The sequence below is a fragment of the Aulonocara stuartgranti genome (assembly GCF_965226115.1).
Source record: "Aulonocara stuartgranti genome assembly, chromosome: 7".
Lineage (NCBI taxonomy): Eukaryota > Metazoa > Chordata > Actinopteri > Cichliformes > Cichlidae > Aulonocara > Aulonocara stuartgranti.
In genome coordinates this window covers 27,633,396-27,646,129 of record NC_138945.1, presented here as the reverse complement: position 1 = coordinate 27,646,129, position 12,734 = coordinate 27,633,396, and the positions used below count along the sequence as shown (strand labels likewise).

Here is a 12,734-nt window from a genome sequence, read left to right as displayed (position 1 = left end):
CCCAGTTCTGGTCAAGTGACTCCTGTGTACATTTTAAAATAACTTTCTTGTTCGGTATATTTACAAAGTTTTCGAGCAACTCTGAGTTTGTGAACCAAGACATACTTCTTGAGGCCTTTGTTCATTATCTTTCTTCTCTATTTTTCTTTCCAGGTGTCAGAGCGCTGCAGCTATGTATATCTAAATGGGAAGGAAACCAGAGGGAAAAGTAGGATAATGCTCAACTTTACATATGGTTTTCTGAGTGCCCAGCTGGAGATGAGTGTATGGATGCCCCGTCTGCCCTTGCGTATTGATGTGGCTGACCCTGAGCTTAGCCAGATCAAAGGCTGGAGGGTTCCCGTTACTACTGGAAACAGGAGGTAAGGCCTGACCAACTGCCGTACATCTATTGTTCCTTGGGGGTTCTGTTACCTTCTGTCACCTGCCTTACCTGTAAGACTTTACTTTGAAGTACTGAGTCAAATACTAAAGCTTTTTTCTGCATAAAAGTTTACTTATGCATCATCAATAAAGGTTGGCTAACCTCATCTATAGCATAGAGAAGAATAAAAGTGATGTCATGACTGGCTTCCAAAGTGTTGTTTATAAGCCTTGGCGTGAGTGTTTCTGCCACCTTGACTGCAAAAGAAGAGTAAAAACAAGATGTAGAGAGGGGTAGGTCTGACTGTGAAACCACGCACTCATTGGCTAGCAACTTGAGATTAACAATTTTTATATGATAGAGAATTCACCATTTTGAAGCATGGTATTACCAAGAGTTACAAAACAGACTTAATCTTTTGTTCAATATGACCCAAAATGTTTACAGAGGCCAAGACCTAAAGCCGTTCCCATTGACCTATACGTCATAGGCACGTGACATATAGGAATGGAAGTCTGTTTCCCACCACAGCTAACACCATCCTCCACAAATTCACTGCACATATATATGGCACAATAAAGTGTTATTCTATTATTTCTGGTGTTTCAGATAAAAACCAGGTTTAAGTCTAAAGTTGATGTTTAACCTGTAATAAATCTTTGCTGTTTTTTTTTTTTTTAAATGTTTTTGTTGACACTGGCTCAGAAACAATCAGCTGGTACATGTTGAGACTGTTAATGGTGGTGTTGAATTGAATAACATTATACTGAGTGGTGTGTTTCTAATATCCATCTGTGCACTCTTTACAGTCAGTCATAACAAACAACATCACATCTGTGTTTGGTACATTAGTGAGCAGGCAAGTGTAAAGGCAACACAGTTGCCCTGGAGGTAAAGGTTAGTGGGATTTTACTCAATACGAGTCACTATTTTCCCCACTCAATACTAATGATGATGGCCACCTGATGGGCTGTCATTTCCCAAAACATTCACTACCCAGCTCTGGGCCCAAAGGGACATTAGGTCAGTATTGTGAAATTTCAACAGTGATTGTACTGACTATTCTCTATTTTTCTCTCACTTTCGCAAGTAATAAAGGTGCTCAATGTTATTTTCCATCCTATACTGTGGAATACACTAATCTCTCTCTCTCTTTCTCTTTCTCTTTCTCTCTCTCTCTCTCTCAATAGATAGATAATATAATGGAGGTAAAACTTAAGGTCAGACTTCTTATGGGTTTTTCATATGTTTATATCTTAAAAAACTATGTAGGTTCATGGAAAATTTTCACCTCAGCATGTTTTTTACTCTCTTTTGGTTTCAAAATAAACTCTTAAACACTTGTAGAATGTAAAACACTTGTAATCAATGAACACTTATACTGTTTAATTAACACTAATACTGTGATTATTGATTTGCAGCCTAGCAATCCTAAAAAGGCGTGCTGGTTTAAGGGTTATTGAAAAAACGAATTGAAAAGTGAGGAAACATAGAAATCTCAATGTTTTGTGGTACAGTGTTTTTAAAAGCTACTCTCTGAAATCTTAAAAATCAAGGGCAAAATATACATCACTGTGCAAATGTCTTTTACCATCTTTCATTTCTTTACATTTTTCTTGCAGTGATTTAGTAAAGCATATCCAAACATACATGGAAATAAATAATAAAGAGCAAAAACAGAGTTTGCGTAGTTCTAATGAGCTTGAAACTCATAGGTGGTATGAGCACTTTGTCAGCACAGCCTGAACTCTCTTAGACAGCTTTCTTATAATTAAGTAGCTTTTAGCTTCTCCAGACTTCTTGAAGGGCAGTCAAAGGTTTCTTCATTTATCTCAGATGCAGATGGTATTGCAAAATCTGACTACAGTATAACCTGTGAAGTCATGGTTAGACTTGTAGTCAAGACCGCCTAAACCAAGACAATACCAAGACCAGAGGGTATCGAGACCAAGACAAGACCAAGACAGACAGAGTCAAGACCAAGACAAAGTCGAGACGCGACCAAAACCAAGACCGAGACAAAAAAGTCTTAAACTGCAGCCAGATGTTGCTTCGTTTACGGGTGTCAGGCATATTTATGTGTTTTTTGCGATGCACTCGCACAGCCCTCCTCACCGCTGTCTACTGTCTTACTCGTTTACTGAGAGGACAGACACAAGCTCCACTTGACTGTCGCGTCTCTCACCCTCTCTGTTTTTCACATAATGATATTATCCTATATCCTCGCATGTGATTGGCCACAATATGGAGGGATTGGACCATAGCTGAGCCACTGTGTGAGAGCTGAGCAGTGAAAGGAAATTAAGTGAGGAGCCGGCTCTCGCTCAATGGGAGTCGACTCTTCTGATTGACTACAAAGCACTCTCTAAACATGGCTCTTCGAGCCGATGCTTTTGCGCATGACACATTATCAAACATTAGGTTGTGTGTCATGGATACTGTTGACTCCAAATCTCCCGACCACTGTGTCGATCTGAGACAGCAAGACCGAGACAAGACTGAGGAATCCGAGACCAAGACAAGACCAAGACCAAAGTCCATCGAGACCAAGACAAGACCAAGACCATGTAAAAGTGGTCTCGAGACCAAGACCAGTCTCGAGACATCCAACTCTAGTCGTGGTTCAGAGTTTTCAACCTTAGTTGTTCACAGGTTCTAAAGAAGAATCAACTAATAGTTGTTCGCAGGAAAAATTGCAAAGATCCTTGGCAGTTTTTTTTTTAAGAGGAAACAGCGGCTTTGCATGGTCAAGTACTCGTGTTATCAAAGGTTTGGAAGTATGGGTACCCATGAAAGCTTTATTTGTCTCTCTTCATTCCATCTCTGGCAGTCCAGCATTCGCACATCATAACAGTTTACAGCGTGTCGATATCTTGAATCCCTAAGATGCTGCCCAAATGCATATTTAGGGTTTAAACTATAAAAGTTTGTCACAGTTTGCAGGTGATCTAGTAAAGTCTCTGTAACCTGCACAAATTTTACGGGTTGACATGGATATACTTTTCTGCATTCATAATTCAGTCAATTTTAAAGCGATCCCCAACAACACTGAGTGAAATGTAGCACCAAACTGTGACAGAGCATCCACCATTTTTTAGAGGTGACTGTTGACATTCACTGTTGCACTTCTCTTCTGAACTCCTCTGTACATATTGACAACCATTGTAACCAAAAATGTCCAGATTTGGATTTGTCACTCTCTGTTGCCACACATTTTTAAACCACTGGTGGATTAATGAGAAACTGTTTTTTTTTTTTAAGAAATATTTCTAAACTTCAAACTCTTGTGTCAAAAGCTGAGTTAGAGATGATTATTCATGCCTTTATTTAATCTCTTCTTGATTAGTGTAACAGCCTTTTCAAATGTTTGAATAAGAGGATCTTGACCGTCTCCAGTTGGTACAGAACGCTGCCGTTTTCTGTACCAGAGAGCCCTGCGTGGTCAAGTCCCAGCCTATATTTCTGACTTTCTAGAATCCTACACCTCTTCTCGCAGTCTGAGATCTTTCAGTCTAAGGCTGTTAACAATCCCACAAACTCATTTTAAGACCAGAGGGGATAAATCCTTTAGAGTTGTGGGTCCCTGATTGCGGAATTCCCTCCCTCTGTTTGTGTTGTCTTGATTCTGCTGATTTTTTTTAAGAAGCAGCTGAAAACTCATTTAATCAGACTGGCTTTTAACTTGTTTTAGGTTGTATGATGTTATATATATATATTCTGTTTTATGTTTTTATCTTCTGTGTTTCTTATGCCTGTTTTTATTGTAAAGCACTTTGTAGTTTTTGACCTGTGAACGGTGCTGTATAAATAAAGTTTATTCAGCCTTTTCTCTCTGTTTCCTTTGAGAATGGCTTCATGAAAGATTGAAAGACTCAGTAAATAGTAGATGGATCTGCTGAAGGGCCAGATGCATTTCTCAGGCCTTGTTTCAGGTCTTTGGATGTGATTTTCAGATACTGTTTATTTCTTGTAGGTAGTGTTTTTTTTTTTTTTTTTTTTTTTTTTACGGATGTCACTTATTCTTCTGTTCTACACTTGTCCATTGCACACCCACCTTGTGATATGCCAACTTTTGGTTTATAGTTCTTTGGGAATCACCTGTTTGGTGCAAAAATATTATTTTAATGCCTATTAAACTGTGTTATCTTTGACATTTTTTAGACTAAACAAAATAAATGGGAACAAATAATGTATTTTGTGATAGGGAACTAGTAACAAAGTGCCTAAGGACACAATTTCAAACAATTTCTTTACTAAGCTTTAGTTTTTATGTGCAGACGCAACCCTGGTTCATCCCTGGGTGAATGATTCATAGGTCAGTATTATGAAGTGCAAGAACTGGATAGAGAAGTGAAAAAGCAGCCAATGTCCAAAAAACTCTGAAAGACTTCCAGAAAGCCCGGAGAAATATTTCTCATGACCACTTTTAAAAAGTACAAAAAAGTCTGACTCCTTGGTAGCAAAATATAAAGAAATGAGGGGTGGCTCAAAAGTTCTGAACAGAACTAGTACAAGTATCTTATGGAGCAAAAAATAAGTCCTGTTCATTCCCTGCATATGGAAGGCCAGCAAGATGCTGATCATTTTCACGAACTAGATTTAAAGTAACTTTGCTGTCTGATGTTGAGTCACGCTGATTTAAGCAGCATTTCCATCACGTTAAGCTCTCACCTTAGGCTATATAATAATGATGTTTATTGGGACTGTAGCTCTTGACAGGAACTTTGCGCCTGCAGTGTAAAAACATATTCTCCAACCCTCCAGCACACCTGTGGTGCAGTGTGTGGCAGACCAGCTGCGTGTATGATAATTATATGATCATTGCTGAGGGGTTTGAGGATGGTTCACAGCTTAACCTCTATCACCCATAAACAAACCACTCAGCCGTGGGATCCTGTTTAATTTCACTTCAATTCATTTAGCGGAAAAGGTCACTCAGCATGCATTGTGCCTCTATAATAGCAACAGCTTCACTGCTGGTCTTCGGTTTTCCTTCAGCTCACCAGTCCTTATTGTTAAAGAATAAATAAATTATTTTTTTTGTGTCAGTTGTATGTACACCACTGCAAGCAGGTAGAGATAGCAAGTCTGACTTTGTTGGTATAATTTCTCCACTCTTAACTGCAACACATATATATTTATAAGGCTTGCAGTCATTCTGATAACCTGTGCTAAGTGTCTACTACTGTATATATTTAAACATATTAAAACAGGCAATATACTTCTATAGCCACCTGTCTGCAAGAAACGTGTAGCTCATTGTGTCCCTATGCTTTTTGTGTGTGTCAGGTCTACATGGGACAGTGAAGAAGAGGAGGAGATGAGGAAAGGCAGGGGTTGCATGCTACAGTATCAGCACTCTACTGTAAGGGTGCTCACACCCTTTGTAGCCCAGCCTGACACTGAGGCACTGCCAGACCCGTTAACTGGGGAAAAAACAGTTGAATACTTTCTGGGTTCTGATTGGCAGGTACAAGCATTTTAACATTTCCAAATAAAGCTCACTTGTCAGCAGGTTTTATAAGGCTTGACATGCCCATTCTTCAGTGTCATGCTTTGTAAGTATAGGGAAGTCATAGTAATTATACATGTCACATTTCAAAAGAAGAGGATGATAGGTTTTCTTTATATGCTTGTGCTATGATTAAAAGTCACCTGACCTTTTGCCACACAGTGCTTAACCTTTTTTTCCTGTTTGTTTTGATTGGCAGATAGATGTCACCAACCTTGTACGCTATTCTCTAAACATAGCAGATCCGGATGTAGCTAGGGTGCAGGATGGGGTGCTGCTGCAAGGAAGGGCTGTGGGCACTACCACTGTACAGGTGAGTCATTTACTGTGTTTGTGTGAGTGTGGTGTGAGCATTGTGCAATATCCATCTTTAGCTGGAAGAAGGATGAACTTGTTGCAGGTGCTGTCCCCTCTGACGTCAGCGGTCCTGGCTGAGACGAGCATCAGGGTGGTGGATGATAAAGTGAGTGTGACACAGCTCGGAGTGCAGTTGGTGTCTGGGCTCTCTCTGTCCCTGCAGCTCAGTCCAGGGAGCAACAGGGCTATTGTTGCCACGGCAACCACTAAGGAGACGATCGTGCAGCGCAAACAGGTGAGCAGCTGGAAAATTGTTTCACACAAAAGCATGCCAGTTTAAAGCACATCTCATTTGTTCATGATGATACTTAACAAGCATGAAAATAGAATTTTTCATGCATGTTAATTTGAGAGTTATTCATTTTTAGCCTCACTGCAAACATTTCACTGGGAAAACAGAATAACTGCTTGATCATATGATACTCAATCACATTTTTTTATGAACAGGATTAGTAGATCTACCAAGTGGGCATGAAATGTATTCTAAAATTGAACTGATAACTGATAGAAAATACACTCATGTTATTTGAAGAAGTCCCTCAACACCACTTTATACCAAAACATCCATCCATCTATCCATCTGATCATGTGTATGTGGCAGTTGTTTTTCCATTTGTGTTTCCATCCATCCATCCATCCATCCTTTCAATCAAAGATGAGCGAGGGCCTTTATGCTGCCGTTTTCATTTTTATCTGATGAATAATATTTTTTATTATGATCAGCCTCATATCATTGTGCAAGAGTGTGCAAGAGTGCCCCTAGAAAAAAAAAACAAGTTGAGAATCCCTGATATGAACTTTTCTTTAAAATTGCATCTTTGAAAATTCTGATCTGCTGCTGTGGAAGTGTCTATCAGACTTGTCCCCATAGGCAGGATATCATAAGACAGCTTAGCTAAGATCACGGGAACTCAGAATTTGCAGATTTTGTGTGTTTAAATGTTGATTGTGAGAGTGCACAGTCTGTCTTTTTTCCTTCTTTTTCTTAACTTTGTAAGCCTTTGTCATAAAACATCTTTCTGTCGTTGTTCTGTGGAGGTGTAGACATTTAACAAGTAGCCTCCTGGCATTCATCACCAAGCTCCACTGACAAATTCCCTCCTTTTATTAGTGACACCAGCCTGGAAACAGTTATTCAGATGCATGCATAATAAAGCAAGAGCATAAATAACATCATTGCATTCACAGTCTTGTCTCTGTAGTCCAACATTGTTTGTTGTACTCTTAGCAGATTTAAAAAGTCTAAAGAAAAAAAGTTCCACTTTTTCATTTGAAAACAAGTCCTCATACACTACATGTCATTTGTGTGTTATACAGTTGTTTTCAGAAATTTACATATACTGATTATGGGAATGTATGCCATGGTGGTTTTGGTTTTGATGTTTTATTTGAACTTTTTTCCAGGATGGAATGATTAAACAGCACGTCTTTAGTGACTTTAAAAAAAACAAGAATTAAGTGCACAAATTTGATGTTATTTTAGATTTTCTCTAATCCACACATGGCTAAAAGTACACATACAGGCTCAAATATATACTTATACCTCTACTAATAATTGGTAAGATGCCTCTCAGCAGGTTACACCTCAACTGCATGCTTTTGGTAGCCATTAAAAAGCTTCTGGCATAATTCTGTCTGGATATTTGACCGTCCTTCCTGGCAGAATTGGCACAGACCTCGGTTTTAAGTGTAATCCGCAAATGTTTAATAGGGTTGAGATTGGGGCTTAGGACAGAGGCAGAGGTAGATGATTTACTATGGTGACACCTAAAGGGAGAAGCCAAAAGCAGAAGAAGAAGAAAAGCCTTTATGGTTTGTTATAGTCTGAAACATCCCAGTGTGAGAGCATTGCAGGTTGGCTTTCTCATATATCATGAAGGTTTTCAGCTTCTTTAATTGCAGTCTGAATTTCAAGGATTGCAAATAAAAGTGCAAGAAGAGAAATGCCTTGAGTCATAAATGCACTGTTCAGCATTCATTTAAGGGTTTTTCCAGTTAGGGTTCAGCTGTTCCTGCACACAAGGAGCAGAGGTAGTATAAGCAACATAAAAACATGTTTCTCATTGAAAACCTTTTGAGACAGCCCTTAAAATTACACTTGAACTTGCCATAATAAAGTAGTACGTTATTAACATATGCTAAATATTCATCCTGCAACACAGATATAATGGCCTCCTACAGAAAGAACTTGAATTAAAAGTACTGCCGCAGCAGAGCAGATTCCCATACCAGTGACCTCAGGGGTTTAATAATATTTGTGTTTTCTCCTCGCCTCTTTGAATAGGAGTTCTTTGTGTTCACAGCCTCGACCATCATCTCCAACTACCATGCTGTGTGAAAGAGCGGGAAAGGCAGACAGGGTGCATAGATGATCATTTTAAAAGCTCACTCACACATTTAGCCATGGCAGCCTGCCCATTTTAAACCAGCTCCCTGTCGCAGGCATGGGGCAGCAATTAGGCGGTCCATAGCTGCTGGAACGACAACTCACTTTACCTCCAGTACACAGTGACTGTTGCTGATCTGCCCCGTCAATAACAAACTATTAGAACCATGCCAGTGCCCATGACCAGCCAATTGTGTCTGTGATGGCGGGGTGTTAATGTTTTGCTTAGGGCCATTTATAATGTATTCAAATCCAAAATATAGGTTAGGTCTTTGGCGAGTCAGTAACTCACATTAGCTACAGGAAATAGGTCACTGTGCATTAATGTAATTTGACTGGCCAATTCTGTTCTTAATGTGACCCATGTTAATTAATTTTTCTTTTTTGGGTTTCTTTTTGAAGGACGTTTATAAGACTCTCATAATATCTTTATGGTATGAAATGCAATTCAACCAGAGTGGATAACTTTAGATAAACTACTTACTGGCATTTACTATGAAGAGATTAACATTGATATTATATACTTTAAAGGGATTGGCATAGGCAGTTTAATGTTATTAACAATAATGAGACTATAGCCCAAGGGAGGTATTGATGTACCACCGGTATTCTGACCTGATTTTCTACATATAACCTTTTTTCTTTCTTTCATAGGAAGCATTGGTCAGCTGCTGGGTTTCTTTCAGCGATGGGGCAGTTGCTCCACTGGACCTGTTTGACCGCAGTATCTACTCTCTGACTGTTTCTACCCCAGATGAGCGGGTGGCCACAATACGCCGCACTCCACAGTCAGCATTTGTAGTAGCAGAGGGTGAAGGCCAGGGGGCGCCAGTGAGAGTGGAGCTGAGGATCTGTGAGGAATGCCAAAAATCTAAAAGGAAGAGCAAGCTGGCAGTGGGCTCGGGGCTTCTCAAGATCAACTTACAGAGTAGTAGCAAAAGTGTAGCAAGAGAAGGGAAAGGAAGCACTGACAGAAGTAAGGATTTAAATGGCAGTGCATCAAAAGAGATGGGCAAAACAAGTACTGCTGCCACAGAGATGGATAAACAGCTCAACAGGGCCAACATATCTGATCAGCAAGAGTCTATTCTGGTAAAAACTACCACTCCAACGACATTTTCAACTAGAAATCCACAGGCCCATCTTGTCTGGATCGGAAAGGCAACCAAAGCGCCAAAAGGTTCCACCTATACTGTTTCTACTGCAGCTTCACCTACAAGAATAAAGGAATTAAACTTAAATACACAACTTAGCACTGCCAAACCCACAGCAACAGTGGGTGTTGTCCGTAAAGAGGAAGGGCCTGGGGTAAGTTATGGAAACATGCTTGACAACCCCGATGCCTCTCCTGAGAATGATACTCCTAAGGTAGAAGTTAGACCCGAAAAGGAGCCTCCTAAATCTAAAACTCCCAAAGTAATTGAGAGTGACCTCATTAGGACATTCAAAGCTATGACTGACATGGAAATTGGCATGTATGCCTTGGTGGGGGTCTCCTGTGTTGCCATCTTGGCTTTTCTGCTCAATTGTGCTTCTTATAGTCTCTGTTTCAGGAAACAAAAGACCCCCATACAGGCAGGCACAGCCCCCAGTGGAGACACAAAGGATCACAAACACGACTGGGTTTGGCTTGGGAACAGCAATCACAGTGCTCCTGCCTCAGGTGCCCCGGCTCAAGTGTCCACACTAAAACGTGAGCCTCATTGCCCTCTGCAGTCCCGCCACTCGATAGATTCTATGGGTCATTGCAGCCTGGAAGGCAATCTGCCTACAGTGAGCGCTGCGGCTGTCCCAGAAAGAACTGCAACCTTAGGACGAAGCAGGAACAGCTCTCAGCACCAGCAGTTTCAAGGAAAGGCAATTGACCCCATGGCAAATCGTTCAGCTACCCTACTGGCGAGGCCACACCGCAGTGAACCTCTTCATTCCCCCACCAGTAAGAGAAACCAGGTCCAGTTCACCACCTTCACCACGCTGGACATCAAGCACTTGGCTGCGCTAAAGAATAACGGTGTTGAGTTAGACTGGGCCAACCAGCAGAAGCAAAAGCAACAGCAGGCCCCCGCTGAACCTCAAACACCTTTGCCTGACATGCCATGGCCTGTAGTGAAACCTCTAGGAGAACCCCTGTGAGTTTGTTTAGGTGTGTGTATGTGTAAAGGATGTATAAAAGGAAAACAAAGTCTTTAATTTTTCTTTATTAAAAAAAAAGGGAAAAGGATGTATATGTGATTACGTGAATGACATTTTCTATATAATGTGCAAACCTGTGCACATGAAAATGAAGTGATGTTTATTAGTAAGATTAAAAGAAATTTGCATGTTTTATCCTCTGATAAAAGAAATCTATAGGCTCCGATTTATTTCTGTAAATATTAACAAACACTCTCTATGCTACGTTACTTATTTCCACATTTCAAATTCAAGACAACTGCATTTTCATCTCCTCTTACATTTCAACAGTTCTGTTGCTCCTGCAGAAACAGCTCCAGATATTGCTCAGTTCAGGGTAAAAACCAGTACAGGAGGGACTGTTTCTTGTTAGTAATTCTATTCTTTTCCAGCCTTTTGTACTTTTTGTAGGACTCCTCTAGAGAATACCTGAGGACTCTGTGCAATTTGTCAGAGAATATGCAACATTTATCAAGTTATTTTGAGCAATCTGTCACTACAGTCTCCGCCAGATATTTATTCAAATCAAATGCAGGCTATGCAAATAGTCTTTGCAGAGTTTGAGATGGACATTGTTCCTGATTTTTTTTTTTTTTTTTAACAGAGATACCTTGGGCTTCGGGCTTCTCCTGGGAGCCTGCTTCTACAAATTGTAAAAAACGTGTAATCTTGGTCTGTTCTCACAGTGCACATATTCATTCGACTGTAAGATTTTTCATGTGTGAATGAAAATAAAATGCCTTTTTTTCTCTGTGACATCCTGCTTTTTTAAATCCAAAATGTGATGTGTATTTCCTGCAAGATTCTATCAATAAAGAGAAAATAGATTGGTTCTTTTTATAATTGAAATTGGATTTAATTCAGCTACTGTTTTTGTTTTTTTAAATAGTAAAGCGATTCATAGGAAAGTACAGTGAATGGTTTGGATTACAGGCTAAAGCTTTAGTAGGAATCCGTGGGATTTGATTTTGTTTAATCACAGCTGAATGTCATTTAAGGTTGATTTTATCATGGAAATGTCACTCTGACAGCAATGTATTTGTTGTGCCTGCCAGGATTTTGTCCTGCTGTATAAAATGACTTGTACACTGAGAGGATGAAAAAACTCAGCAGAAAAAAACTGATTCTCATTCTGTGTAGCCTGACTGTGTCCCCAAAGAATTCCAGGTATTTTATCAATGGTTCAGGCTTGCATATTATATCTCATGGCTCATTTGTCTCTTTTTCTCCAGCCCCCCTTCCTGTGTCTCTGAGGTGACCACAGCTACACCTTTTTAAAATTGCATTCTGTAACTGTGATGCATAAACAACCTCACCAGCTTAAAGAAGCCCAGATAATCTGATGCCACGCACCTCAGGAATTGGCAGCTTTGGATATGTCAGCGCACATTGTCACTCTCTGCTGCACAACAGCATCGGGTGGATTTAGAGTGTTGATAAAAGCAATTTTAATAACTTTCTCCCAAATTCTCTACCTACAGGCCCAGCGTTTTTGTATGTGCACAACCCGTCTCTCCTTTCCAGTCGATTTATCTGTCCAGCAACAGTAGAAAAAGTAAACAAACAGAGATAAGCGGTGATTTAAAGCTGTCTCTGTGCTGGATCATAGCTGAGCATCTTTGATTGTGGACCTTCTGTATCAAACAGGGCAGAATTCCGAACTCAAAAGTTCAGACACAGAACTGATTAAGATATAAAAGCTGCACAGTTTGTGTGACAACAATAACAAAATATGTCTCACCGTGCTTTTCCACTGAAATGCTGTGGCTTTTTGGAAACCTTTTTGCTGTCAGATTCATCCAATCTCGGTCTCCTACATATAAACTAAATGCCATTTAGATGATGTCAGCGTGAAATGTTTGGCTTTATCACAGTTTTGAGAGAGGATTTCAGTTACTCATACTCTTCATACAAGATTTTGCTGAAAAAGGAGCGGTTGGAAA

General features: G+C 40.0%; 1 protein-coding gene across 1 annotated transcript in view; it reads left to right on the top strand.

The window, feature by feature from the left end:
- Window positions 1-12,555, top strand: part of LOC309711873 (transmembrane protein 132D) — a 37,734-nt gene extending 25,179 nt beyond the window's left edge. The window contains exons 6-10 of the mRNA XM_082542405.1: window positions 154-362; window positions 5,654-5,834; window positions 6,076-6,189; window positions 6,277-6,468; window positions 9,274-12,555. Of these exons, the coding sequence (XP_082398531.1) occupies window positions 154-362; window positions 5,654-5,834; window positions 6,076-6,189; window positions 6,277-6,468; window positions 9,274-10,752 (2,175 nt within the window). The 3' untranslated portion in view covers window positions 10,753-12,555. The remainder of the gene's footprint in view (window positions 1-153; window positions 363-5,653; window positions 5,835-6,075; window positions 6,190-6,276; window positions 6,469-9,273) is intronic.
- The last annotated feature ends 179 nt before the right edge of the window (window positions 12,556-12,734 follow it).